The sequence below is a fragment of the Saimiri boliviensis genome, chromosome 8, assembly GCF_048565385.1.
Source record: "Saimiri boliviensis isolate mSaiBol1 chromosome 8, mSaiBol1.pri, whole genome shotgun sequence".
Taxonomy (NCBI): domain Eukaryota; kingdom Metazoa; phylum Chordata; class Mammalia; order Primates; family Cebidae; genus Saimiri; species Saimiri boliviensis.
Window position 1 is genome coordinate 106,403,143 of NC_133456.1, and position 23,578 is coordinate 106,426,720.

The 23,578-nt window shown below is 47.4% G+C and overlaps 1 protein-coding gene across 2 annotated transcripts in view; it reads left to right on the forward strand.

Annotated features, from left to right (window-relative positions):
• FAM171A1 (family with sequence similarity 171 member A1) overlaps positions 1-23,578 on the forward strand; it is a 150,598-nt gene that overhangs the window by 85,023 nt on the left and 41,997 nt on the right. For both annotated transcript variants that reach the window (XM_039478731.2, XM_074404989.1), the window contains exon 3: positions 8,281-8,373. In XM_039478731.2, the coding sequence (XP_039334665.1) occupies positions 8,281-8,373 (93 nt within the window). The remainder of the gene's footprint in view (positions 1-8,280; positions 8,374-23,578) is intronic.

Consider the following 23,578-nt stretch of genomic DNA (forward strand, 5'->3'; position numbering starts at 1 on the left):
GAAGGGGAATTTGCATTTTAATGAGCAAACCCCACTCCCTTTCCACCAGATACTGTGAATAAAAATATTTATCAAAGTTTGAGGCCACTGCTTTGTGAGCTATGGAAAGTAGATTTGATATCGATACAATGGAGATCATTTAGGAATGTTTTTAAGAAAAGGGGATAAACCCAAGAGATGTTTAGCAGGTCTTGGAGAATGGACGAGACAGAGGGAAGGAAAAGGGTGACATAGAAGGAATGTGAGTTGGACCTCAGGTTTTCTGGATGGTGACAAAGCAGATGGTCCCTGCAGGAACAAGCTGTGGAGTTGGGGAACCGGCCATGCCATGTTTCCCTAAAGTTGCTTGCACTGATGGCGTGAGTTAAAGATGTTTCTTCCCTCCTTCCCTCCCTCCCTCCCTCCCTCCCTCTGTGACTCCCTCTCCCCAAGCTCCAGGCTTAGGCAAACATGGACAGAGCTTAGCGAAATGGGAGGAGAGGAACAGGTGTGGGGGTCACTGGTAATAAGCTAGGTTTAGGGTATATTTAGTTGAAATTGCCTCTGGGATACCAAGTGAGCATATTTGCCCCTTTAGTTTGAAATGAACTTGGGGTTCAAGAGAGAGATGGGCTAGAGGTTTAGTTTGGCTCGTCAGCAGTGTTCACTATGAGCTCCAGCAGAGAGTGGAAGACAGTGGGCCTCAGACAGGACACCAGGAAGGCCCGCACAACAAGACAGGTGGTCTTTACTCGGTTACCTCCCAGGGAACATTAGAGTCGAGGCTGCAGTGAGCCGAGATGGCGCCAGTGCACTCCAGCCCGGGCAACAGAGCAAGACGCTTCTCAAAAAATAATAAAATAAATTCAAACAGAGTAAGCATTGACCCTCCGATCATCTACACTGAGAGGTCACTGGAGATAACCCAGCGACATTTAGCCTGTCTCTGCCTGTTTCAGGAGAACAGCTGCACCAGGTCCATCCGTCACTTCCCATTATTCACAGTAGTTACGGTCCATAGTCACCTCAAACATGGAGAAGACACTGAACCACTGCTACGAGGGAAACGCAGGGCTGGATTCCTGCAAGCCTCTGCTCCCAGCATTTTCATGAACTGATCAGGAGTACATATCTTTGTTTTATGTGTGTCTTTGTCTAAAGAAATCTTAGGCTGGGCGTGGTGGCTCACACCTGTAATCCCAGCACTTTGGGAGGCCAAGATGGGCGGATCACCTGAGGTCAGGAGTTTGAGACCAGCCTGATCAACATGGAGAAATCCTGTCTCTACTAAAAATACAAAAATTAGCTGGACATGGTGGCATATGCCTGTAATCCCAGCTACTTGGGAGGCTGAGGCAGGAGAATCACTTGAACCCGGGAAGTGGAGATTGTGGTGAGCTGTGATTGTGCCACTGTGCTCCAACCTGGGTGACAGAACAAGACTCCATCTAAAAAAAAAAAAAGAGAGATCTTATTATGATATGTAGATTGTTGATTCATTAACATTGAACTCACAGCCCATAGCACCATAACTCATGCCCGAACAAAGCTGATCAAAAACACGTATTTTCTTTATAAGGCACAGTCACAACCTCTTCCTGCTTAGGAACATTAGACAGCACTATGCTGGGGGTCATTTGAAATGGTGAAATCGCACCTTAATCCCAGCGACTCTGGAGACTGAGGTGAGAGGAGCTGGAACCCAGGAGGGGAGGCTATAGTGAGCTGGATGGCGCCACTGCACTCCAGCTGGGTGGCACAGTGAGACGGAGTCTCTAAAAACAAATAAATATATAGCAAAATCACCGACAGAATGCTTAAAGAGGTGAAGAGTGTGGCCCTGAATAGATGTGGGGGTCACAAATAAGTCTGAACAAGTAGAGCGGTTTACAAATCCAGGGCTGGTGAGTAATGAGCACCTGCTGCACTTCGACCACGCTCATCTTGACTCTTAACGTGATCCTTTAGGAAAACCCATTTCCACAGTATCGGTTTATTTATTTATTTATTTATTTATTTATTTATTGAGACAGAGTCTCATTGTGTTGCCCAGGCTAGAATGCAGTGGTGTAATCTCAGCTCACTGCAATCTCCACCTCCCAGGTTCAAGCGATTTTCTTGCCTCAGCCTCCAGTGTAGCTGGGATTACAGGAGCACACCACCACGCCCAGCTAATCTTGTATTTTTAGTGGAGACAGGATTTTACCATGTTGGCCAGGCTGGTCTCGAACTCCTGACCTTAGGAGATCCACTTGCCTCAGCCTTCCAAAGTGCTGGGATTGCAGGTGTGAGCCACTGCACCTGGCTGATATCTGTATTTTTAAATGAGTCAAGTCATGGGAATAATGAAGTGTAATTGAATTTTGGACAAGGCGTGAAGACACCTGGGTCTCAGGCCTGCCCACCCCTGGCTGGCCCCACACATGTCGGCCCATCAGCACTTTGTCAGCTTGTGTTTGTATCTGAAATCAAGTTAATTAGTCTAAATAATTTCTAAGAATCTTCTCATGTCTTGGATTATTTTTCTGTGCTTGCCTTTTCAATATAATAAACATGCTCTGTATTAGTCTGTTCTCACATTGCTATAAAGATTTCCTGAGGCTGGGTGATATAATGGAACTGGACCACAGTTCAGGGGTAGAAAAAGGAAGCCTGGCGTCTTCGGCGTCTGGAGAGGCCTCAGAAAGCTTCCAGTCATGACAGAAGGCAAAGGGAGAGTCAGACATCTCATATGGCCAGAGCAGGAAGAAGAGAGAGAGGTGCTACCCACTTTTAAACAACCAGATCTCACGAACGCTCACTCGCTATCACAAGAACCGCACCAGGATATGATGCTAAACCATTCATGAGAAACTGCCCCCATGATCTTATCACCTCCCATCAGGCCCCACCCCCAACACTGGGGATTACAGTTCCACGTGAGATTTGGGCAGGGACGCACATCCAAACCCTGTTATACTCTTAACTAGAATTTAACAGTAAACGTCACCACAATTTAGACAATAAAATTTAGGCTATTGTGAAAAGCAGGGTCAATTTGCTTTTGTGCATATTTTTGGAGGCGAAAGCTCACACTTCTGGTATTTCAGATAACCGGGCAAGGAAGAGGAAAGAGCTGGGAGCCTCTTCTAAAATACTTTGAAAATTTGAAACTAAAAGCTGCTTTCTTTTCCACACGTGTGCAGCACACTTCTTGTGTTTGCATGACCGTTCTTATGAGATCTGGGGATGGATTTCCTTTTTCATCCTTAACAATAGTTCCTGGAGGACGTGTTGAGGTTTTTCCCCTTTCAAGGAAGGGAGGAGATGGAGGAACGCAGCATAAGGAAAACACCCTCCATCTGTGGAGGTAGGTAAGAGTAAACTTAGCCATACGAGACAGGCAATCTGTCCACTAAAGGCTGTCATCATTCTACATCTTTTTTTGAGATGGAGTCTTGCTCTGTCACCAGGCTGGAGTGCACTGGTGTGATCTCAGCTCACTGCAACCTCTGCCTTCCAGGTTCAAGCGATTCTCCTGCCTCGGTCTCCGAAGTAGCTGGGTCTACAGGCGTACACCACCACGCCCAGCTAATTTTTGTATTTTTAGTAAAGATGGGATTTCACCATGTTGGCCAGGATGGTCTCAATCTTGACCTTGTGATCTGCCCACCTTGGCCTCTTAAAGTGCTGGGATTACAGGTGTGAGCCACCAGCCCGGCCCATTCAACCTGTTAATTATTGCTGTCTCTGCAGCCACTGCCCTGGCCCAGGTCCTGAGCGATGGTCCAAGACTATGGCAACAGCCTCCAGCAGGTTGTACCCCTCAGACCACCCACCATAGGACTGAGCATTCGGGTATTAAAATATATGTGTGCAGTTCGTGTATTAAAATATGTCCCTGTGTAAAATTATTTGGTGGCCTCAGGAGGAAATAAACATGACACAGCCTCCTCCCTGGTCACCTGTCCCTTCTGTATCTCATAGTCTGCCACCTGGGCAATGTGTCATTCTCTGGAGTCTGGCATTGATACCCTGTCTGTGTTCATCTGCATTGTTCTCTTGGCAAACTTGCCTTTTTTTTTTTTTTTTTTTTTTTTTTTTTTGCTTTGAGATGGAGTTTTGCTGTGTCGCCCAGGCTGGAGTGCAGTACAGTAGCATGATCTCAGCTCACTACAACCTCCGCCTCCCAGGTTCAAGCGATTCTCCCACCTCAGCATCCCAAGTAGCTGGGACTATAGGTGCGTGCCACCACACCTGGCGAATTTTTGTCTTTATAATAGAGACAGATTTCACTATATTGGCCAGGCTGGTCTCGAACCTCTGACCGCGGGTGATCTGCCTGCTTTGACTTCCCCGAGTGCTGGGATTATAGGTGTGAGCCACTGTACCTGGCCGGGAAACTTATCTTTTATCCCATAAAGCCCAACTGGACTGTTGTCTGCCTCAAGGAATCTTCCTGCCTCTCCTGGGTAGAATGAGATGTTCCTTTCCCTCTAGGTATCAAAATATATATATGCACTTGATATGAAGAGCACCTCCAGGCATGAGTCAGCCTCCCCTCTGTGACCGGAAAAAGCAGCATCTGCCCGCAGGTCTCCGTCTCTCTGCCGCCTGCACCCCCCTGGGTACTGGATTGATTGCGGTCCTAGTCCCTGCCCTCTGCCCTGGGAAGCCCCTGCCAGTGCCAGGCTTCTTACAAGAAATCATGGGTGTTAGAATTCGAAGAAAGAACCTCAAAAAGTAAAACAAGGAATCCTTTTTTTCTCCTTCAGGAACTAAGGTTTGAGAAACAGTTTGCCAGAGCAGCTGCCTTGTATAAGAAAGTACCAAATATTTTAGGTGAGAAACATTTTCAAAACACACTGCGATGGTCACACACCTCTCGGGGATGAGCACAGGTGATTTCGGAGCTCCGAGCCCCCCCACGCTGGTCAGCTCAGAGGTGGTCAGGGCCTTGTAAATGCCTGCGGTCTCTGTGGGAGCTCTGGAATGGAGTGGGAAGGCCCAGGCATCCTCACTTAGCCGGGCGTGGCATGTAACCCTCACCCAGGTTTTGAGGTGCACTGCTTTCTACCAGCAGATCTGCTAGGACACCCCTGCCCTTTCCTCCTCTCCAGGAGGTGCCATGTGCCCTTAGGTGAAAAGGGTCACTGATAATAGTTTACCTTCGAAGTGATCATTCGGGATTTACCGAAGTTAGGGTTCCTCCCAACAGTGACTAATTGCAGAATATCTCCTCACCCCCAAAACCCCATACCCATTAGCAGCGACTCACTGTTTCTCACACCTCCCAGCCCCTGGCAACCATGAATCTACCCTCTGTCTCTCTAGATTTCCTATTCTACACATCCCGTATAACTGGAATCTTGGAACGTGTGGCTTTTTGTGTCTGGCATCTTTCACTTAGCCTGATGTTTCCAAGATTCATCCACGTTGTAGCACGTGTCAGTACCACCTTCCCTTCCACAGATGAGTAATATTCCCTCCTATGGACAGTACTACACTTTATCCGTTCAGCAGCTTACAGACATGCATTTGTGTTGTTTCCGCTTTTCGGCTGTTACAGATAATGCTGCTGCAGACATCGATGTGTGAGTTTCCGTATAAATGTAGGTTTTTGGTTCTCTTGGATTTATACCGAGGAGTGGAATTGCTGGGTCCTGGGGTCACTCAGTGTTTACTATTTGAGGACTTGCCAGGCTGTTTCTGCAGTACCGTCCTCCTGGCACCTGTCCTGTCCCACTTGTCATACAGCTATTTATTGCAAGTCTAGCCTCCTTGCAGTGCATAAGTCTTGAAGGCACAGGCTGCTTCTAACACTAATCTATTGCACCCAGGATCTAGATCTGAGCCTTGTATATGGTGACAGCTAAATAAATTGACTGTGCAGAGGATGAGTGAAGAGAGGTCACATTCACGGCCAACTCACCGGTGCCCTATGGCACTATTAAGAGCCAGCCCTGCTTGACCAGGTGCAGTGGCTCACGCTTGTAATCCCAGAATTTTGGGAGGCCAAGGCAGGCGGATCACTTGAGCCCAGGAGTTCAGGACCAGCCTAGCCAACATAGCAAAACACCATCTCTACTAAAAATACACAGTTAGCCAGGCTTGGTGGTGCATGCCTGTAATCCCAGCAAGTCAGGAGGCTAAGGCAGGAGAATCACTTGAACCCAGGAGACAGAGGCTGCAATGTGCTGAGACTGCGCCACTGCACTGCAGCCTGGGCAACAAGATTGAAACTCCATCTAAAAAAAAAAAAAAAAAAAGAGCTAGCACTGTGTGATTGATCTTTCTTCACACTTATCTTCTGGATCCTGATGTGTTCCCAGAATGTCATTTACCTCTCTACGCCAACTTTTCTATGTCTCATGGCGGTTAAGAACTCCAGAGTTCAGGCCGGGCGCGGTGGCTCAAGCCTGTAATCCCAGCACTTTGGGAGGCCAAGGCGGGTGGATCACGAGGTCAAGAGATCGAGACCATCCTGGTCAACATGGTGAAACCCCGTCTCTACTAAAAATACTAAAAATTAGCTGGGCATGGTGGCGTGTGCCTGTAATCTCAGCTACTCAGGAGGCTGAGGCAGGAATTGCCTGAACCCAGGAGGCGGAGGTTGCGGTGAGCCGAGATCGCGCCATTGCACTCCAGCCTGGGCAACAAGAGCGAAACTCCGTCTCAAAAAAAAAAAAAAAAAAAAAAAAAAAAAAAAAAAAAGAACTCCAGAGTTCGAATCCTAGCCCAGGCATTTATTAGCTGTGGGATATTGGGCGAATTACTTCCTCATCTATAAACCTGTTTCCTTACCTGTAAAATGGGCGTGTTAATGATGCCTACTTCAGGGGCCAGGCACGTTGGCTTGCGCCTGTAATTCTAGCACTTCGGGAGGCTGAGGAAGATGGATCACTTGAAGTCAGAGTTTGAAATCAGCCTGGCCAACGTGGTGAAACCCCATCTCTACTAAAAATACTTCTTAAAAAATTAGCTGGGCGTGGTGGCAGGTGCCTGTAATCCCAGCTATTCAGGAGGCTGAGGCAGGAGAATCGCTTGAACCTGGGAGGCGGAGGTTGCAGTGACCAAGACTGTGCCACTGCACTTCAGCCTGGGCAGCAAAAGTGAAACTGCATCTCAAAAATAATAATAATAATGCCTACTTCACAGAGCGGTTTTGAGGCTCAAATAAATTACTGAAATTAAAGCACTTAGAATAATGTTTTGCCTGTTAGTAAAATTTCAGTAATGTGAGTGATGATTATTCTATAATGCATTTATCTGTTTTTCTCTTAAATTCATGTTTTACCCAGAAATCTGTGGAGTTTCTAAAACTTTTTAGAAATCCAGGTACTTAAGCAAGAGTCTAAAAATAGCACAACTAGGCTAGGTGCAGTGGCTCACACCTATAGTCCCAGCACTTTGGAAGGCAAAGGTGGGAGGATCGCTTGAGCCCAGGAGTTTTAGAGTAACCTGGGCAGCAGAGGGAGACCCTGTCTCCACAAAAAATTTTAAAAATTAGCTGGGTGTGGTAGTGCACACCCATGATCCCCTATTTGAGAAGTTGAGGCAGGAGGGTCACTTGAGCCTGGGAGGTCGAGGCTGCAGTGGGCCATAACCGTGCCACTGCACTCCAGCCTGGGTGACAGAGTAAGACCCTGTCTCAAAAAAAAAAAAAAGAAAAAAAGAAAAAAAAAGAAAGAAATGAAAAGCACAATTTCTATCATGTTGTTAGTTCCCAGGGTTGGGGGAATATTCTTTTACCATGAGGTACACATTAACCTAGTCTCGCTCTGTCGCCCAGACTGGAGTGGAGTGGAGTGATCTCGGCTCACGTCAAACTCCACCCCCCAGGTTCAAGCCATTCTCCTGCCTCCGCCTCCCGAGTAGCTGGGATTGCAGGTGCCTGCCACCACACCTGGCTAACTTTTTATGTTTTCAGTAGAGACAGAGTTTCACCATGTTATCCAGGATGGTCTCGATCTCCTGACCTCATGATCCACCTATCTCAGCCTCCCAAAGTGCTGGGAATACAGGCGTGAGCCACCGCGACCCGCCTTTAAAGCCAATCTTAATGTTAACATCTAACATTACTTAGTCTACATTGATGTAGTGTATATCTGATAACTTTAATATAATCCTAATGTGAACAGGCTCAGTTACTTCACTGAAAGTAACTGAGCATTTTGAAGGTCTTGTCTAATCTAACTAAAAATGAATCTTATTAATTGATTCGAAATCAGAAGATACAAAAACTGCAAAGTATCCCCAAAATTAGAGTGAGCACTTAGATTAAGTATCACATTCCCTTCTATCCGTTTCTTTTTCCTGCAGTATTTTCTTCTCTGAGCCTCGGTCTGCTTCCGGAACGGTCTGCCACTCTAATGGTGTATGAAGACATCGTCCAAATAGTATCAGGATTCCAAGGTATGTTTAATGTTTCTTCAGTTTTTATTATTTTTGATGGATGCATTCTTATATACGTTTATGGGGTACAGTGTGATTCGATGTATGTGTACAAGATGGATTGATGAAATCAAGCACGTTAACCCATCCACCACCTCACTTATCTAACATTTTTTTTTGTAAAACATTTGAAATTTATTCTTTTGTTATTTTGACATGTTTAATGATTAAAAAGAGAAACAGCAGTTAATTTGGGGCCACCTACTAAAATCTAATGGCTCATGTCTGTAATCCCAGCACTTTGGGAGACCAAGGTGGATTGATCATTTGAGGTCAGGCATTTGAGACCAACCTGGCCAACATGGTGAAACCCCATCTCCTTTAAAAATACCAAAAAAAAAGAAAAAGAAAAAAAAAAATTAGCTGGGCATCGTGGCACATGCCTGTAAGCCCAACTACTCAGGAGGCTGAGGCAGGAGAATCGCTTAAACTTGGGGAGGGGAGGCTACAGTAATCCAGGATTGTGCCACTACACTCCAGTCTGGGCGACAGAGTAAGACTTCATCTCAAAAAAAAAAAAAAAAAATCTGGCCAGGCGCTGTGGCTTAACGCCTATAATCACAGCACTTTCAGAGGCCAAGGCAGGTGGATCACTAGGTCAGGAGTTTGAGACCAGCCTGGCCAACATAGTGAAACCCTGTCTCTACTAAAAATATTTTTTAAATTATCTGGGCATGGTGGCGGGCGCCTGTAATCCCAGCTACTCAGGAGGCTGAGGCAGGAGAATTGGTTGAACCCAAGAAGTGGAGGTTGCATTGAGCTGAGATTGTGCCATTGCACTCCAGCCCAGGCCACAGTATGAGACTCTGTCTCAAAAAAAAAAAAAAAAAAAAAAACTTACACGGGATCCATTTATTGTCAGTCGGTGATGTCAGTGAATTTATCCACGCTGGGACATAGCATCTATTTTCCCTGTGAGGCACACCACATTTGAATTTGATTAAACCATCGGTTGACTATAATCCTCTAAGCGAGTGAGAGAAGAGAAGGCTGTCACACTCTTCCCACCACCGTCCCTCTGCTCTCCAGGGGAGAGTACGTTCATCTTGTTTGGGTCAGGTCCGGGCCGCTGCCTGTGCCTCACTAGCGGACAGGGTCACTCCCAAGGAGTAAGCAGCAGGCCAGTGTGGCTTTGTCCTCTCTCTTGCCCTCTTGTTTTCTCATCTGTCTCACAGAACAGCTCACAAAGAAGGTGCTTTTCCTGATACTGGGTTAGAATTGAGAGCGCTGTGTGAAATGCATTTCTGTGATAAGAGCATACTATTCCATCTAAATCATGGCCTGGCAGGCACAGTGGCTCACACCTGTAATCCTAGCACTTCGGGAGGCTGGGGCAGGAGGTTCACTTGGGACCAGGCATTCAAGACCAGCTGAGGCAGTAAAGTGAGACTCCCGTCTCTACCAAAAATGAAAGAATAGCTGGGTCTGGTATTGCATGCCTGTAGTCGCAGCTACTCAGGAAGCTGAGACAAAAGGATTAATGGAGCCCGGAAGGTCGAGGCTGCAGTAAGCCATGATCGTATCACTGCAGCGATACTTCTGGCTTCGTTTGTTTGTTTGTTTTTGTTGTCTGTTTTTTGGGGGGTTTTTTTGAGATGGAGTCTCACTCTGTCACCCAGAGTGCAATGATGCAATCTTGGCTTCCTGCAACCTCCACCTTCCAGGTTTAAGTGATTTTCATCCTCAGCCTCCCAAGTAGCTGGAATTACAGGTACCCGCCACCATGCCCAGCTAATTTTTGTATTTTTAATACAGGTGGAGTTTCACATGTTGGCCAAGTTGGTCTCAAACTCCTGACCTCAAGTGATCCGCCCGCCTCAGCCTTTCAAAGCGCTAAGATTATAGGCATGAGCCACCGCACCTGGCCTGTTTCCTGGTTTTGAATGGTTCATGAGATTCATTTTTTAATTTACTTTATTCATTATTGTAAGGCCATTGTACCCCCGTTGTTCTCTATGGAACCACATTCATGTACATTTGCAAGTGAGGTGAACTCACTCTGTTCTGAGTGGCTGTGGGAAACGGGAAGAGTCTAATGTCTGGCCACCACTGTTAGAGAATGTATTTGAAGAGAAATTGAGCAGAAGTGTCTGGTGACATTTCTAACTCAAGTTTGGAAGAGAAAATAGGAACGAAAATACAGATTCTGGTGTCATCTGCACAGTAAAAGGTGTAAGTTACCCTCTTTTTATCCTCTCTAAGAGAGAACAGAGCTGAGCCTGCACCCTCAGTTTCATTTTAGGATAGAGCTACACCATGGCCTAAGCCCACTGATCGTGGTGGCCTCTGATTTTTCTTTTCTTAGCTCTGCCATTAGAATCGCCTTTTTATTGCCCAGCCCCAAGAGTATTTCTCTCTCCATCCCCCTTGATGCCTCCCGCACATTCAACAGAGAACACTGGACATTCTGTGTTGACACTCCTCTCCCATGACTTTTGTTGTTTTTTGTATTTTTGAGACCGAGTCTCACTGTTGTCGCCCAGGCTGGAGTGCAATGGCATGATCTTGGCTCACTGCCACCTCCGTTTCCCGGGGTCAAGTGATTCTCGTGCCTCAGCCTTCCCAGTAGCTTGGATTAGGCACACACCATCGCACCCAGCTAATTTTTGTATTTTTAGTAGATACGGGATTTCACCATGTCGACCAGGCTGGTCTTGAACTCCTGACCTCAGGTGATCCCCCCGCCTCAGCCTCTCAAAATGCTGGGATTACAGGTACCATGCCTGGCCTGACTTCTTTCTGTCTCTTGGTCTCTTCTTCTCAGGAGGCTCCAGTGCCTGTCATGGGCTCACACCTCTTCCTTCTGGCCCTAGACACCTCATCTAGGCCCCTGGCTTCCAATGCTCTGAGATTGTTAGATTCAAAAAGAGTTCCTCTTCAAAAGGTTAACTTGCTCAGCATCATTGCTCTTTGTTCCTTTTTTCAAGGCCAGACTTCCTTGCTTTCTATGTCCCCTACCCTAGTAAACAGATGCCCGCCAGTGCTTATCTATAGAGACCACATTCCACATCTGCTACCCACTCTGTAGATTACCTCTCCCATTGCTATAGTTCCTCCTGCCAAAACTGCACTCTCTGCTAATGTAACCATATTCCTGCACTTTTCAAGTTAGCCAACCAGGTTCAGCTTAGATTGTGCAGTCTAACTCTAGCCAATGGAGACAGGACACAGTAGCAGGGATGAGCTGCATTAGAAATAAAAACTCCTTCCCTTGTTTGTTCAGTGTGCCCTCGCCATCACTCCATTGCGAGTAGCACCCTCTCTGCAGAAAGTAAATTTGCCTTGCTGAGATATCCTTCATCTCAGTGCTGATTCTTCTTTGCAACATGGAGCATTTGTTCCCAACAAATCCCAATTTCATCTCTCCAGCCCAGACCCTCCCCTCTGAAATGGGGGCTTGGTTCACACCTCTGCTTGGAGGCCTGTCAGGCACCTCCAACTCAGTGTGGACACATAGAGCTCGAAATTTTTGGCCTTCCCGTGATAAATGGTGTAAACATCTACCTCAGCTGATACCACTGTAAACTTAGGCCAGAACTCAAGAAACTGTCCTTGATTCTTCTCTCCTCGAATCTCATTCTTTGGATGATCCTAGTGTCTCCATCTGCATGGCCGCCTCACAAATCCAGGGTACCACCACCTCCCCTCAGGCACTGCAGTTGGTTTTTCACTGGTTATCCCATCGCACTCTTGCCAGGCAGTAATTGAGTGTTTGCAAAATGAGGGGGACCCAGTCACCTCTCTTGGTTCTTCGGTGGTTTTCCCAAAGTACTTGGAATAAAATCCAACCCCTTCCACTCAGGGCTGGACAGTCCCCTGGCCCTGGGCCTCCGTTAGCTCCTGCTGTTATCCAGGTCCTCGCTGCTTACACATAGGGCTTCCCACGTGGCCGGCTGCCTGCACCCCTCCTTCCACCAGACATGGCTTTCAGGCCCTTGTGCTCACTGTTGGCCTCTTGTCTTCTCCTTCACAGCCACCTTCAGCAGCCACTGCCCCCATCTTTCCCTTTACTAAGACACTGAAGGAGGAAATGTGTGGTTTTACTGTCCCTCACTCTTGGGGCAGCAAGGTGTCTGTGATGAGAGCTTGAACTGCAGGGCCTGGAGCCACACCCACACTTTGGTCCATCATGGCTGCCCAACCTCCTCGTCGCTGCCTGTTCTCCTGCGGCCACCCTGCTAGCCCTGACAGCTGGACACCTCACTGTCTCTTCCCAAAGCTCTGCAGGGTTCCTCCAGCAGAGGATCCAGCACCCGAGTGGGGTGCCCTCTGCCAGCAGTCTCCTCCTGCCTGCACAGCGGTCACGCAGAACCTTCTTCTCCCCTTCTTGTATCTTACACTGAGTGGAATATGGCCGTAGCATGCCTGATTTCACAGTCATCGGTTCTATGCCCATGCACGCTGGCATTCTTTCCCCCTGCCTGTGTGTGCCCACAGCACTGCCACACCCATGCCCTGACACAGGCCCTGGTGAGCTCTACCAAGACCACTGCAGTAGCCCCCCTCTGGGGTACATGTCTTTAGCCTTTGACTTAGGATTGGAGCCAGATTTCAGAAGGAGAAGCTGGACTTTCTGCCTGAGTCTCTGCTCTCTCACACACCGTGCACTAAACTGCCCACTGGATCTTCCTGAGGCGAGCTCCAGTTTCTTCTCTCCCTTCCTGGCTCCCCTTGGCCTATCGAGTAAAATTCATTCTACCAGCTAACACTTACTTGCCTCCAGGATGCGGCCTCAACCTCTTTCTCTCTCTTTTCTTTCTTTTTTTTTTTTTTTTTTTTTTGAAACAGTCTCACTCTGTCACCCAGTCTGAATTGCAATTGTGCAGTCACAGCTCACTGAAGCCTCAATCTCCCAGACTCAAGCAATCCTTTCACCTCAGCCTCCTGTTTAGCTGTAACCACAGGCACACACCACAATGCCCAAATGATTTCGTTTTATTTTTAGTAGAGACGGGGTCTCGCTGTGTTACCCAGGCTGGTCTTGAACTCCTGACCTCAAGTGATGTGCCCCTGGCCTTTCACAGTGCTGGGGTTACAGGTGTGAGCCACCATGCCTGGCCTCACCTCCCGTCTGAATGTTCTCCTTCCTGTGCTGTGTTCTGGTCTACCTCGATTTCTATTTTTCCACCTGGAACTTTCTACCTCCTCTGCCAATCTGTCTTCAAACCTTTCCTGGACAGAAAGGGCAGCCTGGATGCCACATGGTTTGGAGGTCTTTCCTGAACGTCCGCTGGAGATGGGACTCATACTGCCTTCCCCTGGCAGCCGAGGGGCTTGTGTCCGGTAACCCCATCCCTCCAGGCCATGGCTGTTTGTTTTGGAGTTGGTATCCAGTTCGGGGTGACCAGTCCATAGGGTGGCCACAGGTGAGACCCAGTAGCTCTTGTCCCCTTTCTTTTTCTGGGATTGAACTGAGAACCCAGCAGGGGTTGAGAATCGCAGCTCAATGGTCCTGAGATGCAGGCGAGGCTGTGCCAGACTACCTGTGAGCCAGGTTGAAGAGCAGAAAGGATGCATACGCAGAAGAGACACTTGGAGCAGATCAGAAAGGAGCAGAATGGGCATCCACGGGGTTCCCTTCATGACCCAGCATTACAGGGAAACCCACGCACTCCTGCCAAGTGGCCCGACAGCTGCCTGAACCCAGAACCAGTAGCTCTACCTCCCGTGCCTTCTGCGACCTCTGGCTGCTGTTCTAGGAGCCACAAGTCCCCATCTCACTGATTGTCCCTCGGTTCCTTATCAGTAACCAAAAGCAGCAGAATAAACAACCTGCCAGCTGGGGGTTCTGGATCTTTCCGTGATAGCCCCATTTTCTACCGTATTTGGAAGTACACCTTATCTCCCTAACTAAAAGTGAAAACCAGGAGGCCAAGGGCTTCATCACTTTGGGCCTGCCAGCTCCTGGCCCTACGCCTGCCAATGGTAGATACCCAATGAGTAATTCATTGAATAATTGAGTTTAACAAATACCCAAAAAATCAAAATCCAGCTGCTCTTTGTACTTCCCACAGAGACTACTTACTCCATGGTTCCTTTTTTTTTTTTTAGACAGGGTCTTACTCTTTCACTCAGGTAGGAGTGCAGTGGCTCATTGTAGCCTGGACTTCCCAGGCTCAGGTGTTCCCCCACCTCAGCCTCCTGAGTAGTTGGGACTATAGGCATGCACCGCCACACCTGGTTAATTGTTGTATTTTTTGTAGAGATGGAGTTTCACCATGTTGCACAGGCTCGTCTCAGACTTCTGGGCTCAAAGATCCTCCTACCCTGGACTCCCAAAGTGCTGGGATTATAGGCATGAGCAGCCACACCCAGCCCACTTATTTTCTTTGTTCTGAAAGCTAAGAAAAATACAGTACAGTAGACACACACACACACACACACACACATACACACACGCACGAGTACTTGAACAGCTCTTTCTCTCTCTGAGGAGCAAGAAGCGTGAGCATATTATAAATTAGCCTGAGGAATAAGCCATTCAGGTAGTTTTTGTTATAGTTAATTTATTCCATCTATTCTATCACTGCCTCCTGTACGTCACCAGAACACCTGTTTATAATCTCATTTCCATGCCAGCTTTTTAAAATTACTAAATTTTGTTAATGCTTAAATGTGCCCTGCTTTATGAGCTTAATCATGTTTAATTGTATGATTTCTTGTCTCGGTCGAATTGAGGAATGGCAATGATAATAATGGATCATTTTGTTTCCTGTTTTCCCACTGTGCAAGGAAAGCCATATGTAGCTAAATAAATGGTGATCTTTACTATGTAGCTAAATAAATGGTCATCTTTACCATGTAGATAAATAAATGGTGGTCTTTACCATGTAGATAAATAAATGGTGGTCTTTACTACCATTTACTTAATGCATTTTTTTTTTCTTTTAAGAGACAGGGTCCCACTGTCACCCAGGCTGGAATGCAGTGACCAGATCTTAACTCACTGCGACCTCTGTCTCCCAGGCTCAAGCGATCCTCCCACCTTAGCCTCCCAGGTGGCTGGAACTATGGATGTACACCACCACACCTGGCTAATTTTTTTTAATTTTTAGTGGAAGCAGGGTTTCACCATGTTGCCCAGATTGGTCTGGAGCTCCTAGGCTCAAGCCATATGCCCACCTTGGCCTCCCAAAGTGCTGAGATGCCTAATGCAGTTATTTTCTACAAAACTAATACAATACTGAATTTATAAATGACATATTAAAATTATATTCTCAAACTGGTCACATTTAGTTGCATTTATTTTTTTTAAATGGATTCAAAGGAGAAAAAAATAAATAAATTCTTGCCTGCTTAGACATGTAAGCCACTGTGCCTGGCCAGTTTTGTTCCATTTTAAAAGTGAGGAAAGTAATGGTCTAACATGTTATTGCTGACATTGTTTTATAAACAAAGCCTGGGCCAAGCACAATGTCTCAATACCTGTAATCCCAGCATTTTGAGAGTCTGAAGTCAAGGAACTTTGGGGAAGATCACTTGAGCCCAGGAATTTGAGCCAGCCTGGGCAACACAGCAAGACCCCAAGAATATTTAAAAATTAGCCAGGTGTGGTGGTGTGTGCCTGTAGCCCCAGTTACTCTGGAGGCTGAGGTGAGAGAATCACTTGAGCCCAGGAGTTCAAGGCTGCAGTGAGCAATGATTGTGCCAGTACAACCCAGCCTGGCAACAGAGCAAGACCCTGTCTCAAATAAATAGGTAGTTTGGTTGGTTGGTAGCTAGGTAGGTAACTAGATTGATGGATGGATGGATTAGATAGATAGATGATTGATAGATTAGATAGATAGATAGATAGATAAGATGGATAGATGATAGATAGGTTAGATGGATAGATGATAGATAGATGGAGAGATGATAGATAAAAAAATTGATAGATTAGATAAACTATAGATGATAGATTTGATAGATGATAGGTAGATAGAATAGATCAGGCGTCCCCAAACTTTTTACACAGGGGACCAGTTCACTGTCCCTCAGACCATTGGAGGGCCGCCACATACTGTGCTCCTCTCACTGACCACCAATGAAAGAGGGGCCCCTTCCTGAAGTGCGGCAGGGTGCCGGATAAATGGCCTCAGGGGGCCGTAGTTTGGGGATGCCTGGAATAGATCATAGATAAGATGTAGATAGATAGATGTAGATTAGATAGATGGATAGATGATTGATAGATACAGAGATAGATAGGCAAGCAGCCAGCCAGGACTGTCTTAGGATAACAGGGTGAAGGGGAAGGGCCAGAAGACTCATGTATTCTCTGCAGTGGTAGATGACGCCTCAGCAATTGGTCAGCAAGAGGGATTTTCCTCGGCATAGGCTATATCTGAAAAATGCATTCAGTGTCACAAAACGCTGGCAAATTGTCTCCAAACTGGTCTGTGAGATGTTAAGAGTATGGAAAGAGAGAACACTTAGAAAGAATCATTTTCTTGGAGAGTGTTTTGTCCTTTGCTGAAGATCACATTTCCATTAAAATCTTGTGAGGAGGGGTTTGGTGGTAAATCCGTAAATTAAATCTCAGATTATTTCTGGTAAGGGATAAATGGGGAGGCTGGCATTGTTTGAATGCCAGAGATGAGACTAGGGGAGCCAGCCTGCAGCGCTGGTTCCTGGCGCCTCTAGGAGGCCCTCACGCTGTCTCAGAAAGACCGACTCAGAGTATGATGAGAGTATGATGAGAGTAAGTAAGAAGATAGAGATGAGATGCCCCGATCACCCTCGGGGTGATGGGTGCTGTCATCAGGCTGACTGGTACCACGCAGGTCCGCGTTCTCCATCGCCTGCTGGACTCCTTCTTGCCCAGAAGCTCCTTTTCCTGTTCCCAGGGGAGCTGCTGCAGGAAGCCTCTCCCACCACACTCCATGTGCCCCTCGCCCCACCTCCACGCTGCCCTCCTAGCAGTGCTCTTGTGGCTGGTTTCACTGGGAAAGCAGCCCGTTAGGGAGGCACATCTTCTCCAGTGTTCTTCCTCCTGCTCCCTTTCCCAAGAGGACGTGGTGATGTCCCCTGCAGTTTCTCTGCCTTACTGCGAAGCCCTTCACATTCACGCTGGAGCCCTTTCCTTATCACCTCCTCTCACACCTCCCCGCACTCAAGCTGAATCTTTTATCTCTTAGTTCTTTCCCAGCTCTCAAAATCACCGAAGCCTCTGCCATTCAAAGCAAACCCCTTCTTAAACCCTGTTTCTCCTTCAAGCCACGATCTTCTCTCAAACCTCGGAGACACCTCCCCTCACCATACACATGTCTTTAAACTCCCTTTTACGCTGCCTCACACGATTCTTTAGAAATCCCTCTTGCTGAGCTCAGCAGAGCTAGAGTTACGTGATCTGTCGACCACTTCTCCTTCGTGACTTCCCCACGGCTTCAGCACCCCACCCGGTCCTGCCTTCCTGGATGTCTTCATCCTTTCTCTGGCCGTCTCTCTGTTCATCGTTTCTCAATCTCCTTTGTGGGTTCTTCCTGCCCTGCCTGTCTCTTATCCCAAAAATAGCTTTCCACTCCAGCTGCCTTTTCTGTGAGGACCCCCAGAGCTGCTGTCTTTATTTGGAACTTTACCATTTCTCACTTGAATAATTTCATAGCAGCCTCCTGGCTGATCGCTCTGACATCAGACTCTCTGCACCCACGGCCATACTCCACCTGCTGTCAGAATTGGGCAAAAACAAATCAGAGTCTTTCACTTCTGTACCAGTAACTCCCACTCACTCTCCCCTGCAGGCCCACGCAAGTCCAAACTCATTGATTGATTGACAGGGTCTCACTCTGTTACAGGGGCTGGAGTGCAGTAGTGCAGTCATAACTCACTGTAGCCTCAAAACTCTGAGGCTCAAATGATTCTCTTGCCTATGCCTCTGGAGTGACTGGGACTTCAGGCATGTGCCACCACACCCAGCTGATTTTTTAAATTTTTTGTAGAGATGGGGTCTTACTATGTTGCCCAGGCTATTCTCAAACACCTGGCCTCAAGCGTTCCTCCTGCCTCAGCCTGCTAAAGCATTGGGATTACAGGATTACAGAGCCACCACACCCAGCCCCAAACTCTTGATCAGGATTTGCCATGTCCTTCCCAAACCTCCCCCTCTGCCCCGTGGACCCCACACAGCTCACAGAGTTTCTTCCCTTCCTCACGCATGCTAGACCTTTTCTCTCTGTGTCCCTTCATTGATGCTGTCTCTTCTCCTCTGCCTCTCAACCTTCAAGACGCAGTTCACAAATACCAGCCGGGGACTTCTTTTCTCCTGGGCAGCTGGCTGCTCTCTCTCTTGAAGATTATCTTGTACTTTCATCATTACTCTCTTAGTCTAGCACTTAAAACACTATGATAATCAAGCCATTTCCATGACTGCCTTCTGACTCTTTTGGTGTAATGAATGTTACTGATGTTTTAGGGAGTTAAACGTAAGAAAAGGGGGATGATGTGATAACCTCATCAAGAGGTGATAAGAGCTCTGAGAAGAGATTTCCTTGACTCTCATTCAAAGAGGAAGAGAAAGTACCCGTTATCCCCAAGATTACTGGCTCAAGTCTTCACTGATCCATTTAAGGAAGCTAAATGGCATCTTAGAAAGAGCCCCAGGGCGGAAAACAGAAAACCACCACAACCCTCCGGCTTCAGTTTTCTTTCCTCTCAGGTGGAACCCTGAGTTTTCTTTAAACTTTAGCTGCTGATATTGACTTGGAAATCTTCATCATGCCCTCCAAAAACTTAGTATTAGCATTCCTTTTAAGCTTCTTTGTTCATATGATAGGTCAGGAGAGGGACAGAGATTCAGATAGAGAGACAGGGTTAGACACAGAGAGAGACGGAGACAGAGAGAAATGCCTTCTCTCGAGTTCCATGAATACAAAGGCTTTCCCTGTTCCCTTTTTGCAGTCTAGACCCATTGCAGGGAGATTCTCGGCGCTGAGTGTTTGGATTTCGTGAAGATGCTCAGGATGTATATAGTACAGTGGTTCAGAAATGGGGGTGATTTTGCCCCCCAGAGACGTTTAGTGAGGTCTGGAAATATTTGGGGGGCAGCTACAGACATCTAGTAGGTAGAGGTCAGGGATGCAATTAAACATGCTGAAATGCACAGGACAACCCCCAAATAAAGAACTGCCTGCCCCAAAATGTAAATGGTGCTGAGATGGAGGACCCCCAATCTATCTGGAATGGAGACAGAGCATTACTGAAACATGGCGAGTTGCCAAGTTTAACTCATTTTTATTTAAGTATTATTGTGCACCAACTGTATACAGAACATGGTACCATGCATTTCACGGAACACCTGGTTTAAGGAGTTTCAGTCTATAAGGGGAAGAGGAGACGGGAAAGTAGGGCTTATCCAGGAGATGCTATTAGACACTGTCCATACGTGTTCTGAACCAGGATCACAACAGCCATGTTATGAGACAGGCATGATTCCTACCCATGTTGAACATAAAGAACCTGAAGCCCAAATCACTCAACTAGAAGGTGGTAGAGGAAACATTTAAACTGGAACTAAGTGATGCAACCGCCCATGTTCTCACGATGCTTTTGATCAGGGACATGAACAAATAGGCAAATAATTAGAATACACGGCGTGAAGAGCAGTGCTGTGAGACAGATGCAAATAGAGCTTAGAGCTTAGGGTGGGGTTAACAAAGGCTACATAGCAGAGGTGGCTTTTGACATGCCTTTTGGATGAGGTGTAGGATAAGTGAGCAGTTTCAGACATGGAGATGAAAATGAATGTGTATGCAGACACAGAGATGCCAGGCGTGATGGCTCCCCCCTGTAATCCCAGCACTTTGCGAGGCTGTGGCGGGCAGATGACTTGAGCCCAGGAGTTTGAGAGCAGCCTGGGCAACATGGCAAAACCTCATCTCTACAAAAAAATACAAAAATTAACCAGATATGTGGCGTGTGCCTGTGTTCCCAGCTACCCGATAGGCTGAAGTAGGAAGGTCACTTGAGCCCAGGAGGTCAAGGCTACGGTGAACTGTGATGGCGCCACTGTACTCCAGCCTGAGGGTGACAGAGCAAGACCCGGTCTCAAAAAAAAAAAAAAAAAAAAAAAAAAAAACAAAAGGAAGGAAAGAAACAGACTTAGTCATGCAATCCTGTTTGGCCAGAAGATGAGAATTGACTGGCAGTAAGTGGAGCATCTATTTTGAGGAAGGCCTGGTATAACTGGAAGGGATACAGTTAGAATTAAATAATTCCTTTCCACCTCTCACAAGCAGAATGACTTTGGGCAAGTCACTTAACCTCTCATTCCTTATCTATAAAGAGAGAAGGGGGTTCCTTCTTCACAGGGTTGTTGTAAATATTAAATAACGTATTTTTATACATGCGCTTTGTAAGTTCTGAAGCACTGATCTGTGCCTCTCACTTAGAGAAGAGGTGTAGTCGTAGTCCGGGTCTATCCTGATCTATTCATTGTTGTTGTTTTTGTCATCGCTATGAATTTGGTAAGCGGGAGAGAGCCATGATGGTTTCTGGCCAGGGAAAGGACTTGATTAGCGTGGTATCTTTGAACAGTCATAGTGTCAGTAGATGAAAAGGGAGTGAGGCTGAAGCAGAGGGGCCGGGTAGGAGGCTTTTGCAGTAGTTGAGGTGAGAGGCAGCTTAAGGTAACATGTGCTGTTGGATGCAAAAATGGGAGGGAGAGATGATGTGAGAAGTGCCGGGAAGGGAGACTGGCCAGTCTTGGCGCTTGAGCGAATGTGCAAGCTGACAGAGAGAGAGAACACTGATGGTGACCCAGAGTCAAAACTGGGTGTTGGGGAGACTGGAATACTGTTAGGTGAGAAAGAAGGTGGATGATAATTTTAGAGTGCCAGATGGGCATCTGGGTAGAAGTATCTAGAAGGCAGGGGAGAATGCAGGCATGGAGCTTAGAAAAGAATCCAAGGCTGGAGGGGATGGTACCAGCCAAGTCTCTAGCAGTGGAAGGAGCCTTCAGGAAGAGAGCAGAGCACAGAAATGGCAGAGGTGATGGAGGGTAGCCCTCTGGGAGCTGTTTCAACCAGAGGCAGGACGAGAAAGAAAGAACCTGCAAAAGAAACAGCAGGCAGACACTGGAGAGAACCAGAGTGCAGAACCGCGAATGCCAAGGAGGAAGAGGGATCGTGGGCAGGAGTGGCGAACGGCATCAACCACTGCGAAGACGTCGACTAGGATGGAGGCTGAGCCGTGGTCACGGGTTTGCAGGTCATCCAGTCGACGTCTCCAAGGGCGGCATGCATTGCTGGTAGAAGCCATGTCACTGAAGCTTGGTGGAAGGACAGAAGGCATTCGCTTATGGGGACAACAGAATTGAAGTCATGTTTGCTTGTTATTGTTCTAGACGGGGAAGAAATGGGCATTTTTGTTTGTTGGGGAGGAAAGGCCTATAGAGAAAGAGTGTGCTGATGAAGGCAAGAACAGACGGTTGAGCCAAGTCTTGCAATGAATAAACAAAAGTTAAATTAGAGGCTTGGATTGACCTTGGAGGTGGTTGGGGCGGAAGAGAAGAGGGAAGATGTTGAAATGCAGAGAGAGGAAGCAGGGGCCCCTGCATTTTCAGGAAAGCAGGGTCTGAGCATTTTGGGGATGGGGATGGAGCCCCACAGGCTTATCCACTGCCTGCCCTGCCACCCCCACCCAATCATATTCCTTTCTGAAGTGTGAGACTGGCCGCTTTAGTACACAGAGGCAGGCTCAGGCGTGTAACGGCTCCCCAAGCCCCACGCATACCCTGTTTCGATTTTTTTTGCACTGTGGCTTAGAAGAGCTTGCACCCTTAAGCTCCTCAGGTGCCGTTTCAGTCATTTTTGTCACCGTGGGCATTGCCTGTGCTGTGCAGTAGGATGTTTGGCCCCTCATGGATGGTACCCATGTCCCGCCAGTCCCAGGGTGTGTCAGAAGCTGCGCTGGCCATATCCCTTCCTTGAGGATCTGCCCCTGCATAGCCTGCTACGTGCCCCCAGCCCCCAGCCCCAGCAGAGGGATGCTGGTGTCTGGCCAGGGTCCAAATTCTCCTGCACAAGTTGGGAGAGGGATAGAGCAGAGGCAGGGAGGGGAGAGAGATGTGTTGCCCACCCAAATGCATGGAACACGTGATCTGCTCGAGAAGGCACGAGACGGAGAAGACCGGGTGAGACACCAGGGCCCCGAGAGCTGGGGAGAGCAGCCTGGGTTTCTGGTTCTCTGGGTCCCAGGCCAGTCCCCATAAGTCCTGGCTAGGCTGCATATCCAGGGCCCATTCCCAGGCTCCCCTTGTCTTTCAGTAACTCTCAGTCGAGTCAGAGGAGGTTTCTGCACCTCACTGCCCTCACGCAGGTCTCTGCCAGCCCATCTCACAGGGGCTCCTTCTACAGCCTGGAGGGGTGCACTTTTCCTTTCCTGTTCTAGGGTCACCAGCCCAGCTTCTGCCTCTACCTGGACCCTCATGAGGACAGGCTCCCTCTCTGCTCATCACATGTAGACTCACCATTCTCCTCTTCCTATGAGCAGAGTGCTTTACCTTTCCACTGTGTGAGACCCAGGCTGCTACACAGGGCCTTGTTCACTGAATGCCATCAGCAGCAGTATTTAACCTGAAAACCAGTAAAAAAAAAAAAAACAAACGTTTATTTCTTGATCATTGAAAAAAATAAGAGAAGCAATGAATGTTCTGTCATCCAGGATGAGGAGTTAAAAAAGAGTGCTGATTTTGACCTTCCATCCCGGAGGGCGGTGTGGAAAGGGAGAACAAAAGCAAGCCACGTGCCGTGTGCATGGGCAAGGGGGAGGAGGGGCCACAAAAAGACCGCCCCCGGCAGGACACAGAGCGCCTGAGGAGTTTGCATCCTCCGCAGACCAAGTTGGTGGCAGGAGTAAGACATAGGTATTCTGCACAATTGAAGGAAAGTAAGACCACACTAGGAAGAGAAGAATGTTAGGCCGGGTGGGGTGGCTCACACCTGTAATCCTAGCAGTTTGGGAGGCCAAGGTGGGTGGATCACCTGAGGTCAGGAGTTCCAGACCAGCCTGGCCAACATGGTAAAACCTCGTCTCTTTAAAAAAAAAAAAAAAAGAAAGAAAAGATGTGTGTGTATATATATATATATATATAGAGAGAGAGAGAGAGAGAGAGAGAGAGAGAGAGAGATCATATATATCTATATCATGTATATCTATATCATATGATATATATAGATATATATCATATATGTAT